The following is a 22953-nucleotide window of genomic DNA, read 5'->3' as shown; positions in this document are numbered from 1 at the left end:
GCTGGGGTGAGCTCTGATGGACGTTTAGATCTGGAGTTGGGTTTCCCGAGTCCTTAAACTGCTTCTCTGAGAGACTGGCAAATACCTGAGCTCTGCGGTCTGCCAGGTTTACCGCCGGTTTACGTCTCTGGTCGTGTACAGGTAGACCATCTAACAAGACCCCACTGCGAAGGTCTTGCCTGTTTTAATCATGATTCTTTCCCGACACCGGCCGTGCTCTCCCATTTCTGTGACCAGTCTTACCAGTTTAATTTTTCTCAGTCTTAGGTTTACCCTATTAAAATTTAGGATGGCAACTAAATATGTAATGTGGTTGACTTAGAAGCTCGCCTTTATCTCTAGCGTGCTGTCGTTCGGGTTTTGGGGTTTTTTGCCTTTTAAAGTATGGTCTGGCTTTCCACTGCCCCCGACAGACCACCTGCATTCTCCATGTGTAGACTGGAGCATGTTTCTCATGTTACCAGGGGGGTTCTCAGTTTAAGGAAATTGCTTTTGACCTGGTCAGCTTTCTCTGTTAACCTAAAGTTATCTTGTCTGTCTATTTTGGTTTCTTAGCCAGAAAGAACACCCATTCAATACCGTACCCTGTCAGTAAGGTAATTCACAATGTCTTTCTCAACAGCCAGGGTCTGGACTTGTCTCCTCCCAGCTCCCTCCTCATTTCCTGGTTCATTTGGCTGCTGTGTGTGGGATTCTGGCCACCTACCTTACCAGGACCTCCCTCCTGGCGACCTCAGGACCCACTTGAGTGTTCTCATTGGACCTCTGATTCCCCCGGCATTGCCTGTGCCCTGTCCGTCTCCGGTCTGCCTTTAGGCCGTTTGGGCAGCTCATGCCTGTGGTGTTTGACAGGTTCCCACCCATACCGTCATCTTTAATGACAAGCCTTTCAGCTCCACCGTTAGTGCAGACAGTTCTCTTGAGCAGAGCTCATTAAGAATTCCTGCCTGGATAACCGCAGCATGCTCAGAATGACGGGGGCGCACAGTGCGCCGGACCTGCTGCTGTGTTAAACAGGCAGCTCCCACATCACAGGCCTGCAGTGGGGAGCGCTGTCCTCACCCCTCTCACAGCTTTGAATCCACCAGAATCTTAGCGTTTTCTCCCTTCACTATCCACTGAGGCACACGACTGTGTCCTACATGACCGGGGAATCATGCCCCTGTCCTACCCATCACCTGGACTGTCTCTTTCCTGTAGCCATGGAGCAACTTGACTTGAGATCCATGTTAAATACTATTTAGCCACATTTGAGTTCTCAGTAGTCACATACGGTTAGTGGATGTCACCCAAGGCAGCACGATTTACAGATTATAGAATGACTCTCTTGTAGAAGGCCTTGCTGTGTCAGGCGAGTGTCCTGCCACTGGGCTTCGTCCCAGCCTGGAATTGTGTTTTGGAGAGTGCTGCTCTGGGCTCTCCCTCCGGGCCTGTGCCAAGAGTGAGCTTCCTTCACCAGAGCTCTGCTCCGGTCTTACTTGGTAGTCCCCAGGGCTTCTCATTACACAGTAACAGCTACAGAGCTGTTTGTGGGAAAGGTCTGCTTCCTGCTGCCAGCCTCACGACAGCCAACTCCTCTCCGACCCTCTACCCCACTCATGGAGCAGCCTCCCAGACGTGTGCACTCGGGGGTGTTATTTTGTGCCTTGGTTTTATCCCTATGTTCCTTCTACATGGGATTGGCTTTCCCTTAATTTAACCCAGAAGGTCAACATCTCCTAACAGTGCCTGCTCTTGACTGCTAAACAAAGATGATTTCTTTGGATTCACTTTTTATGGCGAATCATGTGATCCCTTGCTTCTCGTCACGCCTTCATCCTGAGGTCAGTGATATGTATGGGGGTGTGTGTATTTCTTAGACAGGGTCTCACTATGTAGCCCTGGCTGGCTTGGAACTGTGTAGACCAGGCTGGCCTCGAACTCAGAGATCCACCTGGCTCGGCCTCCGAGTCCCGGAATCAAAGATGAGCGACACCACACCTGCATCGCCTCCATTTTTCAGATGAAACAACTGAAAAGAGATGGCAAATCAGTTGTCCAGGATCAGACTGTTGCTAAGTTGCAGAGCTGGGATTTGAACCCTAAATTCTGCTTCTGAATAGCGTGTTATTCAGTGTTCCCAGATCCACAGCGTTTTGGGTCTAAGATTAGGAGAGGAATGGTTGAGAGTTATCTTTAAGGTGATGTTTGAATTAGCTAGGAAGGGAGATAAGCTTCCTTCCTCCCCCCCACCCCACCCCACCTCCTGGAGCTGAGGCCGAACCCAGGACCTTGCTAGGCAAGCACTCTACCACTGAGCTAAATCTCCAACCCCGAGATAAGCTTTCTAAGAAGGAGAAAAGGAGTAGCTGTACTTCAGGGATTAAGCTTCGGATGAGAGCTTCGTACAGGGGACAGGGCTGGAAGCCGTGATGGAGCATCAGAATAAGGAGAAGCCCCGTGGGGAGCTGAGCTACAGGATTACTGACCATGCTTCTACCTGCCAGGTGTGGGGAATACAGGTGGGTAACTACAACTCCTGCCTGAATCAGACATCCTGCAGCCTCTTTGCAACATGGACGTTTGGGGAAGCCCTTGACTCTACAAGGCAGTATTTGTAAGTGAATAAAGTATAAAATATAATGGTCAAATTTCTAGCAATGTGTGATGCCTGTTCATTGTGATGTAACGTGGAAGCGAGTTCTAATACTGACTGCTACAGGCACCACTAACACTACAGATTTACAGACTCATAACTCAGATTTCTGTTTCTGATAACTATTTGCAGTATTGGGACTGAACCTAACACCTTCCACATCCTAAGGAAACACTCGTTGCCACTGAGTCATACCCCAGCCCCTTTTTATTTTTTATTTTAAGACAGAATCTCACTATCTTGCCCTGACTGTCTTGGAGCTTAGAGATAATGTAGGCTATGCTGGCCTTGAACTCACAGAGATCCTCCTGCCTCTGACTTCCAAGTGCTAGGATTAAAGGTGTGTGCATCAACAAACCCAGCCACAACAATTTTTAACCTTCACAGAGATCCACTTGCCTCTGCATCTAGAGTGCTGGAATTAAAGGTGTGTGCCACCACTACCCAGCTGAATTTTATTATTTAAATTTTTTAAATTATATTTATTCATTTTATGTGTGTTTTTCCTGCATGCATTATGTGTATTACATGCATGCTTGGTGCTCTAGGAGGTCAGAAGAGGAGGATATCAGATGCCCTGAAACTGGAGTTATGGATAGTTGAACCATCATGTGAAAGCTAGGAATTGAACACCTGTCCACTGTAAGACCATCTATCATCTCTCCAGCCCCTATTACTATTATTATTATTATTTTATTTTATTTATTTGTTTTAAACAGTGTATCCCAGGCTGCCCTCAATCTTACTGTGCAGCTGATTCTTCTGCCTCTGACTCCACATGCTGGATTACAGGTGTGTACCACCAGCCTAGATGGAATTTTTTTTTAAGATTTATCATCTTAATTTTAGTCATGTGTTTATGTATGTGTCTGTGTGTAGGTGTATCCCCATGAGTGCAGGTGCCTTCAGAAACCAGAAGAGGATGTCGGTGTCTCGAGCTGGAGTTATAGGGAGTTGTGAGCCACTTGACATGGTGCTCAGGAAGAGTCAAAACCCCTCCAAAACAAACAAACAGAGCCCCCTGTTGTGATGAAATGCAAAATGAAACCCTGCAGATGTGAGGGAATGAAGGCGGGGCGTGGAACTCACCGGGCTAGAGCTAGTTTGAAGACACCCCTGCCCCCACCCGCCATACCCCTCCTTCATTGGAGTTTAATCTCAATGGGATTAAAGGATGGTGAGGTGTTAGAGTTATGTCAGGAAGGCTCTGCTACCCTCAGGATGGGTTAACTCATTCATTAATGGGTCATGGTTTATCATGGTTTATCATGGTGTTGTGAGTGACTATTCTTCAAGCCAAGCAACTACCATCTTGGGGAGGTCACTTGTACCCCATCTCAAAAGGATTATAGACTGTGGGTCCCAGCTGGGCTTGTAGACTGTGACCTATTGGGATGATCTTTTTGTACACTGTAGAGATGCGTCTCTGTCCTTCCTCACCTGCCTAAGGCACCTTCTGATTGAACAGCCAATAGCTAGGCAAGAGAGGATAGGTGAGCCTTCCAGGCAGAGATAGGAACTCTGGGAAAGAATCTGGGGTGGGAAGGGGAAGACTTGGGGGGGGGGGTCACCAACCAGATACTCAGAAGTTGGACGTATGATACTGAGGAGAAGTAACAGGCCACATGGCAGAACATAAATTAATACAAACAAGTTAATTTAAGTTGAAGAGTTAGTTGGGAACAAACCTAAGCTAAGGCCAAGCTTTCATTATTAATAACAAGTCTCCATGTCATTTTTCGGGAGCTGGCGGTTCAAAGAAGGATCCTGGGTAGTGGTGCACACCTTTAATCCCAGCCCTCGGGAGGCAGAGGCAGGCGGGTCTCTGTGGGTTTGAGGCCAGCCTGGGCTACCAAGTGAGTCCCAGGAAAGGTGCAAAGCTACACAGGGAAACCCTGTCTCAAATAAAATTAAAACACCAAACAAAACAAAAAACAAACAAACAAAAAAATAAAACAAAAAACTGTTACAGTGACCCACTGTGGACGGGTGAAGAGGCCATGAGAAGACCAACCAGCAGCTCTCGACCGCCTGTTGCGTACAACTCGGCCATAAAGTGCTTGTGGTCTTGGGAGAGCATCTGATTATATAGCCAACCAGGGGAAACGAGGAGGGCCTCCTCTATGCAGCTACAGCCCTCATCCCTGCTGGGAAAAGGCTTTCCAGACACCGCCTATGGAAGAGGAAGCACCCGCGTCCCTGTAAGGAAGCCTCTGTGACCCCCTGTGCTCTGTAAGGAAGCCCAACACACTCATTTGCTCCCCAGAGGGAACGTCAGTGGGATTGTGCCTCAGTTTGTTGTTGAGGCCTTAGGAGAAGAGGTGGACATTGCTTACATCTCTCCCTGGGATGGAATTTTAGCGACATGTGGGATGACATTGCCACAGAGGTGAGCTCTCTCCTGTCTTCCATGTGGGGCCCTCCACCATGCCAGGCTGAGTCTAGAACTACTAGCCTTTATAAACTACCCAGTCCTGGATATTTAGCTATAGCAACAGAAAAGAAATATCGAGACAGTTGAGAAATTGGAGTCTTCCTGGTACTGGGTGCTCCCAGGGTCGGGCTAACAATCAGGACGGGACTCTGGGATCCCAGAGCAGGTAGGTAGTTCGGACATGGAGGAGAAGGCACAGGAGACACCAGCTGTCAGAGGAGGGAGTGAGAGCCATGTTGTTCATAGATCCCCAGGAACATTTACTTCTTGGTGACCATGGATTTAGAGACAGGAGGTCAGTAAGAAACCCAGCACAAGCAAGGCTGTGGTGATATTCTGTTTGTGCTCTAACAAAGCTTGCCTGGAGATCAGAGTGCAGGGCCAGCCACTAGTTAACCACAGAGGCCAGTTAGTGGTGGCACATACCTTTGATCCCAGCACTTGGGAGGAGGAAGCAGGAAGATCAGGAGTTCAAGACCACCCTGGGCTACATGAGATTGATCCAGTCTAAAAGAGACATAGAGCCAGGAGGTGGGATCCCAGCACTTGGGATCTCGTGCCTTTGATCCCAGTACTTGGGAGGTGTAGAGAGGAATATAAGGTGGGAGGAGACAGGGGCTCACTCACCCCTTTCAGGCTGAGGGGTTGGCACGGTGGGCAGTGGCTGTGGCTGCTCCTTTGTCTCTGATTTTTCAGCATTTACCCCGATATCTGACTCCGGGATTTTATTATTAAGACCAATTAGAATCCTCGATACACAAGACAGAAGAATAACGTAAGTCAAGCTATCTACACTTAGAAAGCCCATCGTCCCCAGCGCCGGCCTGGACCGCATGCTGTGCTCCCACCTGCGAGCTGGGATGAGAGGCATGCACTGCCATACCTCCTCCCAGCTCCTCCTCTGTATAGCACCTTTCACAATTAAATAAATTTATATGTTTATGTTTTATTTTTTTGTTTGTTTGTTTTTTGAGACAGGGTTTCTCTGTGTAGCAGCCCTGCTGTTCTGCAATTCACTCTGTAGACCAGGCTGGCCTCGAACTCACAGAGATCCACCTGCCTCTGCTTCCCGAGTGCTGGGATTAAAGGTGTACGCTGCCACCACTGGCTTAAATATCTATTTTTTTTCTTTTTTCTTTTTTTGTTTTTTTCAAGACAGAGTTTCTCTGTGTTGTTTTGGTGCCCGTCCTGGATCTCACTCTGTAGACCAGGCTGGCCTCAAACTCATAGAGATCCGCTTGGCTCTGCCTCCCAAGTGCTGGGATTAAAGGCATGTGCCACCACCGCCTGGCTAAATATCTATTTTCACTGGATAGTTAATTTGATAATAACAATAGTATGATGACTTATAGCCAAGTACATAGTATTTTCTGAGTAAACAAATACATCTAGGCATGGTGGCACCTGCCTTTAATCACAGTACTTGGGAGGTGGAGGCAGGAGATCAGGAGTTCAAGGCCAGCCTGGGCTACTTATTGAGTTTGAGGCTAGCTGCAGCTACTAGAGACTCTGTCTTTAAAAATAGGCCCTTTGAGTCCATTCTCTTGTTTATATAGGATAATGAATTCACCCAGTAAGATAGTGGGTCACCACATCATCATAACGTAGATGGAGATGGGTGAGTATCGATATGGGAGCTGTGGCTGGGTTCGCCCTCTGAAATAGGAGTTAGCAGAGGGCCTAGCATGTGGTGCACACCTTGAATCCCAGCACTTAGGCAGGAGAAGCAGGCAGGTCTATGTGAGTTCAAGGCCAGTCTGGTCTATATAGAGAGTTCCAGTCAGGGGCCCTGTCCCAAACAAACAAACAAACAAACAAACAAAAAGAAAATGGTAGTTGGCAATCTTGGGAAGGACTTAGGATGGGATGGGAAGGATGGCAACAGTCAGTGGATGCAGTGGGTGAAGACATCTGTAAGGTGGGCCAGAGACATGCCTCAGAAGACTACTGAAATACCCATGTCCATCGAGTCGATCCACTGCCATCCTGTGCACTCCCAGCCTCATGTTGTCATCTTTATTAGATATGTTCCTTTCCTGTCACTGGTCGCTTGGTGGACACTGTACTTTGAATGTGATTCTCTTGGTTTATGCAAGAGTTCACTCTCTGAAGCCATAACAAAACAGGAACTTAATCTAACTGCGAAGTACCCCATTTAGGAAGTGATTGGACTTGGCTTTGGTCTTTAAGGTGGAGCCCCTCACTGAATCCTGGTGGCTTTATGGGAAGCGGAGGGGCTGGAGAGACTGCTCAGCATTGAGAGTTGCTTGCTGCTCTTGCAGAAGAACTGAGTTCGGCTCCCAGCACCCATATGGGTGACTCACAATGCCCGTAACTCCAGCTCCAGGGGACTGGATATCTCAGCCACAGGTTCCCATCTTTACTTGCACACACACACAACCCACATGCATAATTTAAAATTATAAGTCTTAAACAGCAAAGAATGAGGGTGGGCATGCAACTCATCGGTAAGGTGCTTGGTAGCATTCACAAGGCCGGGTCTGCTCCCAGTACCTCGCTTAGGAAGAAAATGCAAGAGCTGCTACAAGTTGGTTGCTAGAACTTGGTTGAGGAAGTTGCATCTGTTGGGGTCTCCCACACTGGTGACATGGGTGACTGTGTGGCCTACTGTGTCATTGCCTGAACTCTGGACGGTAGGAATTGGAATATGTTGGAAGGAGCACACAGAGGCTCGACTTCTAAACTGTCTGCCTGGTGTTGGTTAGTGCATCGGCTGGGGGTTGCAGATAATGTAAAACAGAATACCCGCTTCACCCCTCCCCGAGTAAGGCCTGTAAAAGACTCCTTCTCTGGCCCCTCCGTGGTAACTGTTGGGTAGGAACACAGGTCTTAATGAAGTCAAGCAGTTGCTCTTTATTTTGCTGTTTGGGGTAACGACTGATGTAATTTCATCAAAAGGGAGGTGATTCATGTAACAGACCCCCAGACCTTAGCACAACTGACTCCATGATGGAAGTACCAATCAGGCCGTAAAACTCAGCACTTAGCACCACTTGCGAAAAAAATGACAACAAAGACCGAATCCATCACAGTCCTTAGTTCTGGGAAAGTCTCTGAGTGCGCTGGCCTTGCTTTTTGGCTTCTGTAGTTCTGCTTCTGGCTAATTGTTCTTGTCAACTGAAGTATGTCAACCCAGAACATGGTTTTTTGTTGTTGTTGTTTTGTTTTTTGTGCCTAAGAGCTCATCCTGAGAAAAGTTCAGGGATACACTGGGATCCCGAACACCCAGTGTAGCTGGCTAACAATGACTTTCTGTTGGCTTAAACCCAACACATCCAGCCACACATGATTCCTTGAAGAGAGCCTCACCCTGCAGGTCAGGCTCTCCCTGTACCTCGTACATAGACGATGCTGCCCCTAACTGTGGTGGTCCTCTTGCCTCTGCTTCCCAAGGGCTGGGACTAGCGGTGTGGCCCACCCCGCCTGGCTGACACGGAGTCAGCCTCACCTGAGTGCCTGGAGTCAGCTCCTGCTGTCAGCTGTGTGGAAGGCAGCGTGGAGGAGGCCGGTTGATGACAACTCTAGAAGTACTGAGAGGTGACCGTGCACTTGGCAGCAGAGATGGCCTGGTGGACACACCCAGTTCAGGCCGAACCCGCTGGGTCTGCTCTCTGAAGGAGTGAGAAAATTAAGAGACTACAGGCCTTTGCGGCACAGGAGTGACAGTTCCAGGCAGGCTGCCGAGGCCCGTGTGGTCACTCTCCAGCATCAGCTTCCTCAACTGTTCAGATCCCACAGCTGAGCCTGTGTCTATCCTGTAACTGCTTCTAAATAACATCAGCCAGCGGTGCCTGCCTGCCTCCCTCCCTCCCTCCCTCTCCCTCCCTCCCTCTCTCCCTCCCTCCCTCTCCCTCCCTCCCTCTCTCTCCCTCCCTCCCTCTCTCTCCCTCCCTCCCTCCCTCTCCTCTTTCCCGCTCCTCTCTATCCTGTTCTGTCCCAATTTTGAGGAAGTATATCTCAATGTTAGCCCAGGCTGCCCTTGAACTCATGATCTTCCTGTCTCAGCTTCCCCAGTGCTGGGATTTTTGGGATATACCACCATACCTGGCCTCCAGAATTGGTTTCTGTTGTTTGCAAGTAACAGCCTTAACAGGCAGCTCCATGCTGGAAATGTCTTTTGTTTTATTGTGTCTGCTAAAGTCAACTTTTGTTTTTGTTTTTGTTTTTTTGAGACAGGTTTTCTCTGTGTAACAGCCCTGGCTGTCCTGGAACTCTCTCTGTAGACCAGGCTGGCCTCAAATTCACAGAGATGCACCTGGCTCTGCCTCCCGAGTGCTGGGATTAAAGGGGTGCGTCACCACCACCTGGCTCTGCTGGTGGACTTAACAGGCAGCATTTTTTTTTTTTTTTTTTTTTTTGGTTTTTCGAGACTGGGTTTCTTTGTGTAGCTTTGCGCCTTTCCTGGAACTCACTTGGTAGACCAGGCTGGCCTCGAACTCACAGAGATCCGCCTGCCTCTGCCTCCCGAGTGCTGGGATTAAAGGCGTGCACCACCACCACCCGGTTTAGCATTTTTACTCCACAAGCAACACGGTTCCCTCTGGACAAAACACCCGCGAGCGGGAGCTGCTCAACTTTCAAGGGGCGGCGTCTACAAGCAGTGGGTGAATTCCAGAGCAGGACCGAGCGAAGAGGGGAGTGTGGAAGGCGCCGGCAAATGGGTGGCGACCGAGAGGGAGGGAGTGAGGCCGTAAATTCCGTTCAGGGCGATTGCGTCCTGCAAGAAGGGCAAAGGTTGAAGAGAAAGCACCAGAGGGCCTGCGTTCCTAAAGCCAGGTGTGGCGGCTCACGCCAGTAACCCCAGCACTTGAGAGCCCGAGGCAGGAGAATTGGTGTGAGTTCAAAGCCTGTGCTACATGGTGAGTTTCCTGCCAGCCTGAGCTACAGTGAGACTCTGCTTCAGGAAACAAAACAAAATAAAAACCAAAGCAGCAGCTGGAAGAAAAGCCATGGAATACATGAAGCAGACAGAAGAGAGATTGCCAGAGAAGGGGGAGGGGCCGGGGCGGGCGGCCTCTAGGGACGGACGTGACGTCAGACCGAGTAGGAGAGGGGCAGGGCCAACTGGGTCAAATGTGGGTCTGCTCACAGCCCACCTGATGAGCAGGACAGAAGTACTGGGGAACCGCCTCGTGTTGAGAGTGAGGGATTTTAACAAGCATACAAGTGGGGACCCAGTGGCCCACGGCTTTTCAGGCACATTGGCTTGTCGCGGGCGGGGGGGCTGGGGCTTGGGAGCTGGCTCTCTGGGAATGCCTCCGTGGAGATGGTTGGGGACAGTGTAGAGTGCCCTCAGTGGCTGCACTTGTCTCTGTTCATAGTGGGACTGTAGCCTATGGAAGAGGGTGACCCAGCCCTGGCCGCTCCCGGCGAGGCTGGCTGTGGGGAACTTGGCCCCCTCCGTCTGTTCCTCCCCAGTCGGACCCGCCTGCTCCTCAGCCCTCCCGAGGACCCCACTTTCTTCTGCTGCCCAGAAGATCTCGGAATTCTCTGCTGTCCCGGACACACTGCGAACTACCTAACCACAGTTCCTAGGTGCGAGGGGAGAAGGGCTTTGCCAAAGGTGACTTTATTTGGAGGTTCCATCCTAATTCTGACCACACACAGAACAGCATTCACCCAAGTACGGGGCCTGTGAGCAAAAGCCAGCCCACTGCCTGTTTTCATATAGCCTGGGTGCTAAGAATGGTTTCACATTTTTAAAAAATGATTATTTTTAAAAAAGCAAGAATGTTTCATGACACATGGAAATGATGTGAAATTCACATTTTAGTACCCATAAATAAAAAGAATTAAGGGCAGAACTTCAGGGACCATCAGAAGAGATCAGTGGAGAGGGGTCCAGTCCGTGAGGGAGAGCCGCAGGGGAGGCCTGAGAAGCGTGGGGGGACGGAGGGGGTGCAGGGCAGAGCCGAGCCTTGTTCACGATGTTTTCCTGGCAGCCAGGGAGGCTTTCTATCTGTTCTTCACAGAAAGTTTGCAGACTCTGGTTTAGAATTCCAGGTGGGTGGCTGGGGTTGTGGCTCCCAGATAGAACGCTTGTCTAGGGGGTGGGAGCGCCCCGGGTTCCACCTCCAGACCTGTACGTCGAAGGAGGAGGTTATGGAGAGCAGCAGATGGCTGAGTGCCGTGGGTCTCTCCTGCAGGCCATCTCCAGACTGCACCCCTGCCCTGAAGCCGTCTCCTCATCCAGAGGCCTATAAACAGGCACACCACACGTTGCTGTTCCCCACTCAGGAGCTCTCGGTGCTGTTTTGTTCTGCGTTTGGCTACAGTCATTACTGGGAGGCATTGAAACAGGGCGCAGTTTGGCATGTCTCAGAAACACTGACCGGACCACGTGAACAAAGACCAATTGCTTGGGTTACTTAATTGCCGCATGAGATCTTCCTCACTGCCTCCCCCTCCCCCCTCTCTTTTCTCTATCAAACTTGAAGCATGCACAGCAACAGTTTCTTCCTCACCTCCCACTCCTCAGCCCACCACAATCTGGAGTTGACTCCTACTACAATCCAGAGGGTGTTCTCAGTCATGTGTCCTCCATCTTGTAATTGCCAGATCTGACCCTCCTCAGCCCTCCTGCATTCAGGGTGGCGCTGGGTAATGCCGGATTCACCCCCCCAACCAAGCTTCTGTCACCTGCTGCGGCCCTGTTCCTCTCCCTAGGTGCTCCTGGCACTGCCAGATTCTCGGGGATTGGCAGTGGCAGTGGGAGTTTCTCTCTCTCTCTCTCTCTCTCTCTGCTGCACCCACCCTCCAGGACTAGGTCTCCCTCCTGGCTTTCCTGGCTGTCTTCCCTGCAGATTCTGCCAGCAGGAGGCACTGAAACTTCCTGCTTCAGTCTCCAATCCCGTGATTGGCCGCTGTGGCCCTTGGTGGTGGTGGTAGCCATGCCAGAAATCTGGACAACAGCCTCCTGGGAGAAGCTCCTTCTTCAGGGTCCTGTGCCTGGATCCTGGCAGCTTCTCAGCACATGTCTCCACAGGGCGACTGCAGGTGTGGACTGCAGGTGTGGACTGCAGGTGTGGACTGCAGGTGTGGACCGCAGGTGTGGACAGGGCTCTGGCTCAGGCTGGGCCAGTGTCTGACCCCGCACACCCATCTCCTCTAGCTGCACCTGCCGGCAGCCTCCCCCTTTTGACACCTTGACATCTTTGAAACTGACTGTATAGACCGGGTTCTCTCAGCCTAGCACGCCTGAGTCCCAGCCCTGGGAGGCTGAGGCTGTTCTGCTGTGAGTTTGAGGCCAGCCTGAACTCCAGGCGTGGCTCGGTTTCCCGCCTGGGCCCTGGGTGTGGGCTGATGAGGCTGGCCCCCTGCAGGCCTGTGTCTCTTTGTCTGACCTCCTTCACCTTTGGCATAGTCTACTTGGCGATTTAACCCTCTGCGTCATCCTGGGTGCTCACAGCTCCCCAAATCAGACTCACCATCCACACCGGGGATCCATCCCCATCCACCTCACCGCCTCTGTGGGCTGTTCCACAGCACCCTAAATCTTACACATTTAAGACCATATTTATTCTCTGGTCCCCCTCCTCTTCCTCTCTGTCTTCCTCCCCCTTGCCTCCTCCAACCCAGGGCCTCGCACTTCCTAGACAAGTGCTTCTGAGGCAGGTTCTCAATGAGTTACTCAAGCTGGCCTTGAACTCACTCTGTAGCCTCACCTTGAACTTGCAGCCTTGTACTGCAGGCTCCCGAGTAGCTGGGGTTGCAGGTGTCCATCCATCCCCCCCCCCCCCCCACCGGGCCCGGCTTTCATCTTTCCCTGAGTGCTCAGTAGCCCGACCCTTCAGCTCCTACCGCCGCCCCCCCATCTCAGTGTCCTAGCTCATTTCCCTTGAGTCGGGGACCTCCTTGTCTCCAGCTGCTGGGGTGCAAGGCTGCACTGGCATCTGTGCTCTACACCCTTGGCCATCGTTTTAGTTTTCCTCAAGCTCCAGTTGTTTGAGATATCACAAGAGTCACTCAGAAATGACAGAGTTGGCTGGTTGTGGTGGCACACTCCTTTAATCCCAGCACTCTGGGTTTCTGTGGGTTCAAAGCCAGCCTGGTCTGCAGAGTGAATTCCAGGCCAGCTACACAGTGAGACTTTCTCTCAAAATAATAATAATAATAATAATAATAATAATAATAATAATAATGTTATTTTGTATCATGCCCTGTTTTTTTTTTCCCATCAAATCATCCATCCATCCATCCATCCATCCAAACATCCATCCAAACATCCATCCAAACATCCATCTGTCTGTCTTGTCACACTGGGCACTGAGCTTAGTGGCTGCACGTACTAAGCAAGGACTTTCCACTGAGTTACACCCATCCCCAGCATGTTCCCTAGTGTTGACGTCAGGGTTACCGACTGCGTCAGTCAGCCCCTCTTTGTGCCGTGTCAAAGCCTGTGTGGCAGCTCTTGCCTGGATTTCTAGTGTATCACAATGTGCCTCATCACCATGGGAACCTGTACAACCTTTCCTGTCAACGTCTCGGAGGTTGCAGAGGTGTTGCGATGCTTTGACCCTCATGCACCCACCCCGCCCCGCCCCGCCCCACCCTGGAATGCTTTTCTCTTCTCTCACATTCTGGTCAAACTGATTTTCCTTCAAGTCTCTTATGTCAGGTCCTCTTGTTATTGCTGTGATAAAATACTTAACAAAAGCAACGTAAGGAGGACAGGCTGGCTGTGGCTCCGCCTGAGAGGACAGCCCGTGATGGTGGGAAAGGTATGGCCTCAGGAGTGAGGGGGGCTGGCTGTGGTGTACATGGAGTCAAGAAGCGGACGGGAACACTGAGATTCAGCTTTTTCTTTCTCTTTATTCAGGGCAGGACCCCAGCATCATGTGTGATGCCAGCCTTACTTAGGGTGCCTTCTCATTTCAACCTGGAAATTTCCTCACAGACCCGTCTAGAGGCTGTTTCCATGGTGATTCTAAATTTCAAGTTGACAGTCAGACTCTCACAGCGCTAAAAGTTGTCCTGTGTCCCCTTTACCCCCCCAACCTCATACAACCTCTTAAAGTCTCAACACATTCTTGTGTTGCCATCGCCATGACAAAATGAGATCACTTAAAAGGAAGATTTACTTCGGCCCCTGGCTTTAGTTCATGGTCACTCGGTGTCATCATCTGAGTCTGTGGCAAGGCAGGGAGGGAGTGGAGCCGCAGAGCGGCCGAGAGGGAGAGGGAGGGTGGCAGTGAGTCTGTCATGTCAACCTGTCTTCCAGCTAACACACACACACACACACACACACACACACACACACACACACACACGTTTATTGTGGTGGTTAATCACCCTGGGAACTTTAAAATCCTGCAGGGTCTACCACACAGGTAAATCCTGGTGTGCAGGATGGGCCTGTCAGTAGGACTCCTGGGAGCAAGTGTGGGCACCAGGACCTCCAGACTCTTGGCGGTGACGGTTTGGCTACTAACAGGGTCCTGCCATCCTGGTGAGGAGGGTGTCTTTTTAAATTTTTTTTCTCCTTTATGTGTGGGTGTTTTTCCTGCACGTATGTCTGTGCACCATGCGTGTGCACCATGCGTGTGCACCATGTGTGTGCCTATGGAGGCCAGAAGAGGCTGTCAGATCCCCTGGAACTGGAGTTACAGATGATTGTGAGGCACTATGTGGGTGCTGGAAATTGAACCCAGGTCTTTTAGAAGGACAGCCAGTGCTATTACTGCCTGAGCCTTCTCTCTACCCCAAGGATGTCCTTGATCTCCTTCTTGGGAGCCTCATCCATATATTTCTGGTACTAGGCCACCTTGGAGATGGACTGTTGGGTAGCATAAAACTGGACCACATGACCACCACCCTTCACATGGACCTGGATGTCCACACAGCAAACTGTTCTTTGTCCAGGAACAGACTGGCTCCAGTAGCTTGTATTTCAGCATGTGGCTCCATCACCATGAGGGGATGCCTGGTCATCTTGATGAAACTGTTTCCTCATTTGCAGTGTGCCATGGGTGTGCTGTCTTCTTATGTCTGAAGACCTATGTAGACTGGAGCAGACCTGAGCGCCTCGGCACATGCTGCTGCTATTGGTAGTTTAATCTTAGTCGTCAACAAAACTGGATCTAGAATCACCATGGAAACACTACTGTGTGTACCTATGAGGGTGTTCCAGATAGGTCACCATGGAAACACACGGCTGGGTGTACCTATGAGGGTGTTCTGGAAAGGTCACCATGGAAACACACTGCTGGGTGTATCTATGAGGGTGTTCTGGAAAGGTCACCATGGAAACACACTGCTGGGTGTACCTATGAGGGTGTTTTGGAAAGGTCACCATGGAAACACACTGCTGGGTGTATGAGGATGTTCTGGAAAGGTCACCATGGAAACACTGCTGGGTGTTTCTATGAGGGTGTTCTGGAAAGGTCACCATGGAAACACTGCTGGGTGTATCTATGACAGTGTTTCCAGAAAGGTTTAAGGCAAGAAGGACACAACCTTCTCTAAAGATGAGCTGCGTTAGCCTGTGGGCTGGGTCCCAGATTGACTAAAAGGGAGGAAGACCTTCCTGGGGGTCTCGGAGGAAGAAGTGGGGTCTGAGAGCCAACAGGAAACTCAGCCCGTCACAGTGTTCTGCCAGCAGGCAGCTCTGTCTCCTGACCCGATGCAAAGTGACCAGTGGTCTTGTGCCCGGTCACCATGCCTTCCCCACCATGACGGACTGTCTCCCCACAAACCCTAACCCAACACACACCCTTCCTCCTTAAGCCGATGCACACCCGCTGTGTCACCACAGCAACAAGAAAAGGAACGAACACACACCCTGTGTGCACATGCACAGTGCAAGGAACTAATACACACGGATAGATGTGCACATAAGCAGTGCGTTTTCACATCTATAGTAAAGCTTATTCAGTTACAGTAATAAGACAGACCACCAACGACAACACTAACGTTATTGTGAAAGTTAAGAGACGGGCCAGCCGCCGGGCGTGGTGGCGCACGCCTTTAATCCCAGCACTCGGGAGGCAGAGCCAGGCGGATCTCTGTGAGTTCAAGGCCAGCCTGGGCTACCAAGTGAGCTCCAGGAAAGGCTCCAAAGCTACACAGAGAAAACCTGTCTCGAAAAATGGGAAAAAAAAAAAAAAAAGAGGGGCCAGCAAGATGGCTTAGCGGGTCCAAGTGTGTGCTGGGTAAAGCTTGCAGCCTGTTTGATTCCTGGAGCCCTCAGTGAAAGGAGGAACAAACTCTTGAGAGTGGTTCTTTGCTCTCCACATATATGTCCTAGCATGTTCTCTCTCTCACACATGGGTGTACACACATGCACACATGCACACACGGTATCTTATGTGATTGTCAACCACTTTTCCCTGTCTTTCCTAAGCTACAGTTCTCACCTTTCACTTACAGGAAGCCTTTTAAGCTTGACCTTTTGTTGTTTCCAAGTCTCCTCCCCTCCTCTTGCCCTTTGGGGCCATTCTTAGTTAAAACAAGGGTCATTAGAACACAGGCATTCACTGCAGCCACAGTCTAACCCATAAATACCTCAGGGACCACATGGGCAGGTGGCCAGTATGGCGTGAGACGCTGGGCAAACATAATTCACACCTCCGTGTCGTGATACATTGTGCACCCCATAAAGCTTGCCTGGGGATCACAGGATAAAGCCAGCCACTGTATTAAACACAGAGGTCAGGCAGTGGTGGCGCATGCCTTTAATCCCAGCATTCGGGAGGCAGAGGCAGGCGGATCTCTGTGAGTTCAAGGCCACACTGGGAACACAGCCAGGCGCGGTGGCACACACCTTTAATCCCAGCACTAGGAAGGAAGGAAGATGGCAGGGCACAGGAAGGTATATGAGGCATGAGTAAACAGGAAGTCTCTCTCTCAAAGCTGAGGATTTTGTAGAGATAAGAATTTGTGGTTGGCTTGTTCTGTTTCTCTGACCTTTCACCTTTTACCCCAGTATTTGGCTCCGGGTTTTCTATTAATAAGACGGTTTACCAATTCGTTTTACATCTCCGGCAGGATGGAGTGAGGTAAGCCTCACAGGAGGCTTGCTATGCTGGTGTGGTGGCTCACACCTGTAGCCCCAGCACTCAGGAGTGAGGAAGGAGGACCACAGAATTCGAGGCCAGCCTGGGCTACATAGTGAGACCAGGTCTGCCCTCCCCAAGCCTTGGGTTCAATTCCCAGCACCAAATGAATCGGGCACGATGGAGCCTCCCAGTAATCTCAGCACTGTGTTTGTGGAGGTTTGAGGATCACAGTGAATTCCGGGCCAGCCTGCGCTACATAGTGAGACCTTTTCAACCCCTCTTGCAAAGTCTTGGGTTCAGTCCCCAGCACGGGGTAAACCAGGTATGATGGTGCTTGCCTGTAATCCCAGCACTGATCACAAGGTCAAGGTCATCCTCAGATGCATAGTGAGTTCTAGGCCAGCCTGGGGGGTGCATGAGACCCTGTCTCTGCCCTATCCCAAACAATATGACAAAATATGTCGCCTCAAATATTGTTTATTTCTGTAGTTTTCTACTGGATATTTGCAGGCTGAAGTTGATTCCAAGTGCCGACCTCTGGAAGATGAAACCTAGGGGAGGCCCCCTGGAATTTGTAGCCCTGTGTTCCGCGCGATTCGGCCCCGTTATGGCGTTCTGCCGCCAGGCGGCGCTGCTCTGGAGAGCCAGACAGCCACCTGCTGGAGCAGGACCTTCCACCAGGAGGCGGAGGTCTCCAGAGCCGCCCTTCTCGGCCCAGCCGCCTCCGCCCCGGCTGGCGCAGAGTCAAGTCTCCAAGAGGTGGCTGGCCCCAAGTCTCTCCTCAGCGACTGGTGATGTCGAACTCTACACTTCTGTGATTGGTTTAGCCGAAATGAGGCAGACGGCAATTGGAGATGCTCTGTGGAAACGTGATGTGGATCTGGAAGGGAGCTGGGCACCCCGGACTCGGTGGTAGCTCCCATTTACTGAGAGTGTGAAGGTATGGACCATGAGCAGAAGCCAGGAGCTGGGCTGCTGCAGCTGCTGCAGTTTCTGTGGCTGCTCCCCCACGCCTGGGCGGTGCCCGAAGGTAAGACACTGGCTCCCCTTCGCGTGCGTCCGTCTGTCTGTCCGTCCGTGAAGATGAGTCTCGGGCTTGATGAGTGCCAGGAGGGGTCTGTGTCAGTGGGAACTTGGGGAGAGGGCTGCTGTTCGCGGGTGGCAAGCACCCCAGGCATTTCACACGCTCTGTCTGTGTGCAGACTTAAGAGCTTAAGAGACCTGTGCAAGTCCACAGCGTGGGAAATGACAGAACGGGGGTTGGAACAAAGTCAGAGTTATTGCCGGGCCAAGTGTGGTGGCGCAGGGCAGTAATCCCAGCACTTAGAAAAGGGAAGGCAGGATGGTCAAGAGCCCAAGGCCAGCCTCAGCTACATAGGCCGGGTCTCAAACCTCTGCACAGTGATTTGCATTCCAGTAAATCAGGAGTCCTGCCCCAGGCTGTCCTCAGCTCGACTCTTAGTTTGTTCTCAGGGACGGTTGGGGCAGGGTGTAAGTGCAGCCGGGAAGGTCCCCTCTCAGTGTGTTTGTTATTCTGGATGTCCGTTAATAAGGCTCCTTCTGTCTTGGGGATTCCTGCCAGGAGTTTCAAAGCAGACTGTTATTCCGTGTGGCCAGGGGTTCAGGTCCCCCAGGCCTGTCCGTGCACCGTCTGGAGTGTTTAGTCAGGGAAGAGGCTGTCGGACAGGCCAGGCGGCACTGCGGTGGCCGGGCAGGTCCAGAGACTGCCTTACTTTACACTTGGGACTGGGCAGCCTAGACCACGTCATTATGGCTTAGGGAGGCCATGGCCCTTCCCCACATCCCTCAAGGCAGGAGTCACACCATTGGCTTCTGAATTAGATGAAGCTGTCCACCGTGCAAGGGTCCTGGGCTTGGTGAGGTGTTCAGGTTCCCTCCGGGGCTGGTGCCTTTGAGCAGGACGCAGGCTGCATCCGTGACTTCCTTCTGAGACTTTTGCTTTCTTTTTTGTTAGTTTGATTTTTTTCTGAGACATTCTCATGTGCCCCAGGCTGGCTGTATGTAGCGGAGGCTGATTTTGGACCCCCGATGCCCCGCCCCCTCTACCTCCCAGGTACTGGCATCGCAGATGTGTGCCCCCACGCCTGGCTCTGCTCTTCACAGGTGTAGACAGTTGCTTTTTCATGTGTAAGAAGGAACCTGCAGCAGGTGCAGGAGGGGTGAGGCCATATCTCTACGCACCCCCAAAATAGAGACCTTACTGTTTTCTACCTTAAAGAGAAAGTCCCTGAACTCACGTGTGTGTCTTTCCAGCTCCTCCTCCTCCTCCCGTGTGGTGGGATGGCCTGCAGAACCACACCTTCCGGCACACTGTGTTCTGCCAGCTCGGGAATCCCAACATAGGGCTCTCTGAGTCCTACGACGAGGACCAGCTCTTCACCTACGACTTCTCCCAGGACACCCGAGTACCCCGGCTGCCTGACTTTGCAGACTGGGCTCAGGAACAGGGAGACGCCTCTGCCATCTCATTTGACAAGGACTTCTGTGAGATGCTGGTCCAGGAAGTGGGTCCGAAGCTTGAAGGGAAAATCCCCGTGTCCAGAGGTCAGGAACAAGGAGTGGAGTTTGGGGGGCTGGAGTCTCACTCCCCCAAACTTCACGTCTCTCTTCCTTCACACCGCCTTGTTCTGCTTGCTTTTCTTTTCTGCCTCAACACTTCTCCCCACAAGCTGCAGTGTGTCTGCTGTGTCTGTGTGGGAAGGAGACGGTCGAAGGCACTGGAAATCTGCTGAACTTGATGACGTTACGGGGGTCAGTTCACCCCACTGAACGAGTGTCCGCATCCTCGATACTGTGCCCGCAAGATGGAGGGGAGAATGGAGGAATCCGGGGATGAGCTTCATAAGAAGCCAGGGTCAGACACCAACCTGGATACACACAGGAAGTCAGCCAGGGTGGGACACCAACCTGGATACACACAGGAAGTCAGCCAGGGTCAGATGTCAATCTGGAGTCAGTCAGAGGGGTCCATGGTGTCCTAGTTCAGTTCTTGCTGGGAAGTCCCTTCTCAAAGCCCCAGATGTCCTCATCTCTGTCTCTCTCCATCTGTCATCCCCTCCATGAGTCTCTCCAAACAGTGGCCCTGTCTGAAGGTCGTCCTTCTTTCCCTGCCCCCCCGCCCCCAGGTTTGCCTGTGCCCGAGGTGTTCACACTGAAGCCCCTGGAGTATGGCAAGCCCAACACGCTGGTCTGCTTCATCAGCAACCTCTTCCCGCCGACCTTGACTGTGACCTGGCAGCATCACCTCAACCCCGTGGGGGGAGCCAGCCCCACGTTCATCTCGGCCATCGATGGGCTCACCTTCCAGGCCTTCTCATATTTAAACTTCACCCCGGAGCCCTATGACCTTTACTCCTGCCTCGTGACACACGAGATTGACAGCTACACACCCATTGCCCACTGGGGTGAGGCCTTTCCCCTGGAAGTCTGCTCCTTTGTGGGGTGGAAAGGCTCAGGCCCATGGGAGAGGTCCTCTTGTTTTCCTGTCTCACTCTAGCCAGCTTCAGGCTTCTCTGCCTCAGTCTCCCTCACTATTCCCAAGTCCCTCTGGGCAGAGTGCCCCCCCCAGGCCTCCAGGCTGACCTCACTCTTTCTGCTCTAGTACCCGAGAACGCCCTGCCCTCAGAACTCCTAGAGGATCTGCTGTGTGGTATGGCCTTTGGCCTAGGTGTGCTGGGCATCATCATGGGCATTGCCTTCTTCATCTGGTCCCAGAAGCCTTGCTCAGTCGGTGAGTCATTTGGGAGAGTGAGGGGACCAGGTACGAGGGTGCCAGTGTGGGTGTGCCGGGAGTCTCCTCTGGTCTGGGGGGCAAACAGTGATAGACCCTTGGGTGTGGGGCCTGTATGCAGCATGATGGGGCTACATCCTGCTATCTGGGGACCCTGTTACACACAGTTATTGGGGACCACAGAAATAGCTTTGAGTAGGGGGTGAGGTGACCTGGGGACCTGTAAGAAAGATGCTTAGAAGGGCAGAGGGTGGATACAAAGGGACGGGAAAGTGTATGGGATGGAGATGCATGATGTGAAAGACACAAAGAACAAATAAAGAGGAGGAAAACAGATGCTGGGAGGTGACCCGAGAGCAAGGACTCAGCTAGGTGTTCTGAGAGGTCGGGGGAGGGGAGGGGTCTTCCTGGTGACGTTCCTGCACCCTGCTTTCTCCTCAGACTGATTCTCCACCAGAGCTTGGAACAGCACAGCCTTGCCCGCAGGGATGCCCACCCTTCTAGTGCCTGCCCAGGGCCTCTCATCGGAGCAGGAGTCCCTGGGACTCCGCAGGATGTGTGCAGTGTGCAGGTGTCTTGGCTGAGGGTCTGCTGTCCCTGGACTTGCACCCAGAACGGCCCGGATCGGGAGCCCAGGGCAGCACCCACCCCCACCTCACGCCTCCCCACTCCGAAGCAATAAACCTTATTTCTTGACATTAGCTTGAGCTCTCCCTCCCATACCAGCCAAACATTCTGCCGCCATGCCGCAACCCAGCCCGCTGGACCTCCTTCTTGTCGGATTTACTCTGGACTCTTGACTCCAGTGGTTTGTTGTTTCAGTTTCCGCATTCCTTAACCTGAACACAGCTCCTCAGACAGGGAGGTGGGAAAGTCCCTCTCCCAGCCAAGCTCCTGTCCCCTGATCTCAGCGGAGCTGATGACGGCTTGTGTAAAATGCATGAGAGAGGACGGTAGAGTTTCTGTAGTCAATAAAATGGTTGAGGAAATTGCATGTGTTTCTGGTTCCCCCATACTATGTTGCCAGAAGCTTGTTAACACTCTTTTCCTTGAGGAATACCAGCTCCTTCACCCCTCAGGGCACCTGGGAAAACAGGAGCTCGGGGACAGAAGGCTCTGCCTCTAGCCGCTCTCTGATTGGTCAGGTCGGTTCTGTACAGCCGTCCTCTTTGAGCTCCTAAAGTGAAGTGGGAGCAGCCGGTGAGGTCAGGAACTCTCAGGGCCACGGTGGGACGCTGTCCCGGCAGATGTGGGAGCTGTCGGCACATGACTGCTGCTGGCAAACCGCCTCACACACGTTTTATTCTTTGCTTTCCGTGGGACGTGGGAGTTGCTGCGGAGGCAGCTGAGGCTAACTCATGAAATTCGTTTGATAGTGGCAAGGCCATCTTCGTGTTTCACATCGTATCAGAGTCTAAGGGACCATCCAGTTCTTCCCAGGCGTTGACTCTTCCCCTGGACCACGTCATTCTAAGAGCAGAGTGTGCACTGATAAAGACTGTGGGAATGCATGGCTGTTGGAGTTTCGCTGTGTGCTCTTGGATGAGTGGCTTGCTGTCTCTGTTCCTTCACGTCAATTTTCTTTTTTTTTTTTATCATTTTATTTTATTTTACAATATAATTTAATTCTACATATCAGCCACGGATTCCCTTGTTCTCCCCCCTCCCTCGCCCCTCCCCTTCCCCTCAGCCCACCCCCCATTTCCACCTCCTCCAGGGCAAAGACTCCCCGAGGATTGAGATCGACCTGGTAGACTCAGTCCAGGCAGGTCCAGTCCCCTCCTCCCAGGCTGAGCCAAGCGACCCTGCATAAGCTCCAGGTTTCAAACAGCTAACTCATGCAATGGGCACAACCTTCACGTCAATTTTCAATGAAGGATGACAGCGGTGGTGTCCCCGTGTAGAATTGTTTGTTTTTGTGATGCTCTGCCTTCTTTTCCCGTTTTCCATATGTACATACACGTTTTTGCCTGTGTGTGTGTGTGTGTGTGTGCGTGTGTGTGTGTGTGTGTGTGTGTGTGTGTGTGTGTGTGTCAGTGCACAGCCCTGTGGGAGGTAGATGCCAGGAATCCCTCTTCTTCGACCTTCCACCTTACTCACTGAGGCAGAGTCTCTC

General features: G+C 51.7%; 1 protein-coding gene and 1 long non-coding RNA gene across 3 annotated transcripts; both read left to right on the top strand.

Annotated features, from left to right (window-relative positions):
* The first annotated feature begins 10144 nt into the window (after positions 1 to 10144).
* LOC119086757 lies at positions 10145 to 13115 on the top strand. The gene is made up of 3 exons (XR_005090115.1): positions 10145 to 10231; positions 10509 to 10625; positions 11237 to 13115. It is a non-coding gene; the product is annotated as an uncharacterized LOC119086757 (long non-coding RNA).
* A 4816-nt stretch (positions 13116 to 17931) lies between these two features.
* Positions 17932 to 21829, top strand: LOC114686363 (class II histocompatibility antigen, M alpha chain). Of its 2 annotated transcripts, none has more exons than XM_028861029.2 (5): positions 17932 to 18116; positions 19364 to 19651; positions 20233 to 20511; positions 20709 to 20837; positions 21279 to 21829. In XM_028861029.2, the coding sequence occupies exons 1-5, from the start codon at positions 18029 to 18031 to the stop codon at positions 21281 to 21283; spliced, it is 789 nt and encodes a 262-aa protein (XP_028716862.1). In that variant the 5' UTR covers positions 17932 to 18028; the 3' UTR covers positions 21284 to 21829. The 2 variants fall into 2 exon arrangements, with proteins under 2 accessions (XP_028716862.1, XP_028716861.1); XM_028861028.2 differs by having other exon boundaries at positions 17933 to 18116; positions 19361 to 19651.
* The last annotated feature ends 1124 nt before the right edge of the window (positions 21830 to 22953 follow it).

This window comes from Peromyscus leucopus, chromosome 16_21 (genome assembly GCF_004664715.2).
Source record: "Peromyscus leucopus breed LL Stock chromosome 16_21, UCI_PerLeu_2.1, whole genome shotgun sequence".
Taxonomy (NCBI): domain Eukaryota; kingdom Metazoa; phylum Chordata; class Mammalia; order Rodentia; family Cricetidae; genus Peromyscus; species Peromyscus leucopus.
Note: the sequence above shows the minus strand (reverse complement) of the source record. Positions and strands in the feature narration are given on the sequence as shown.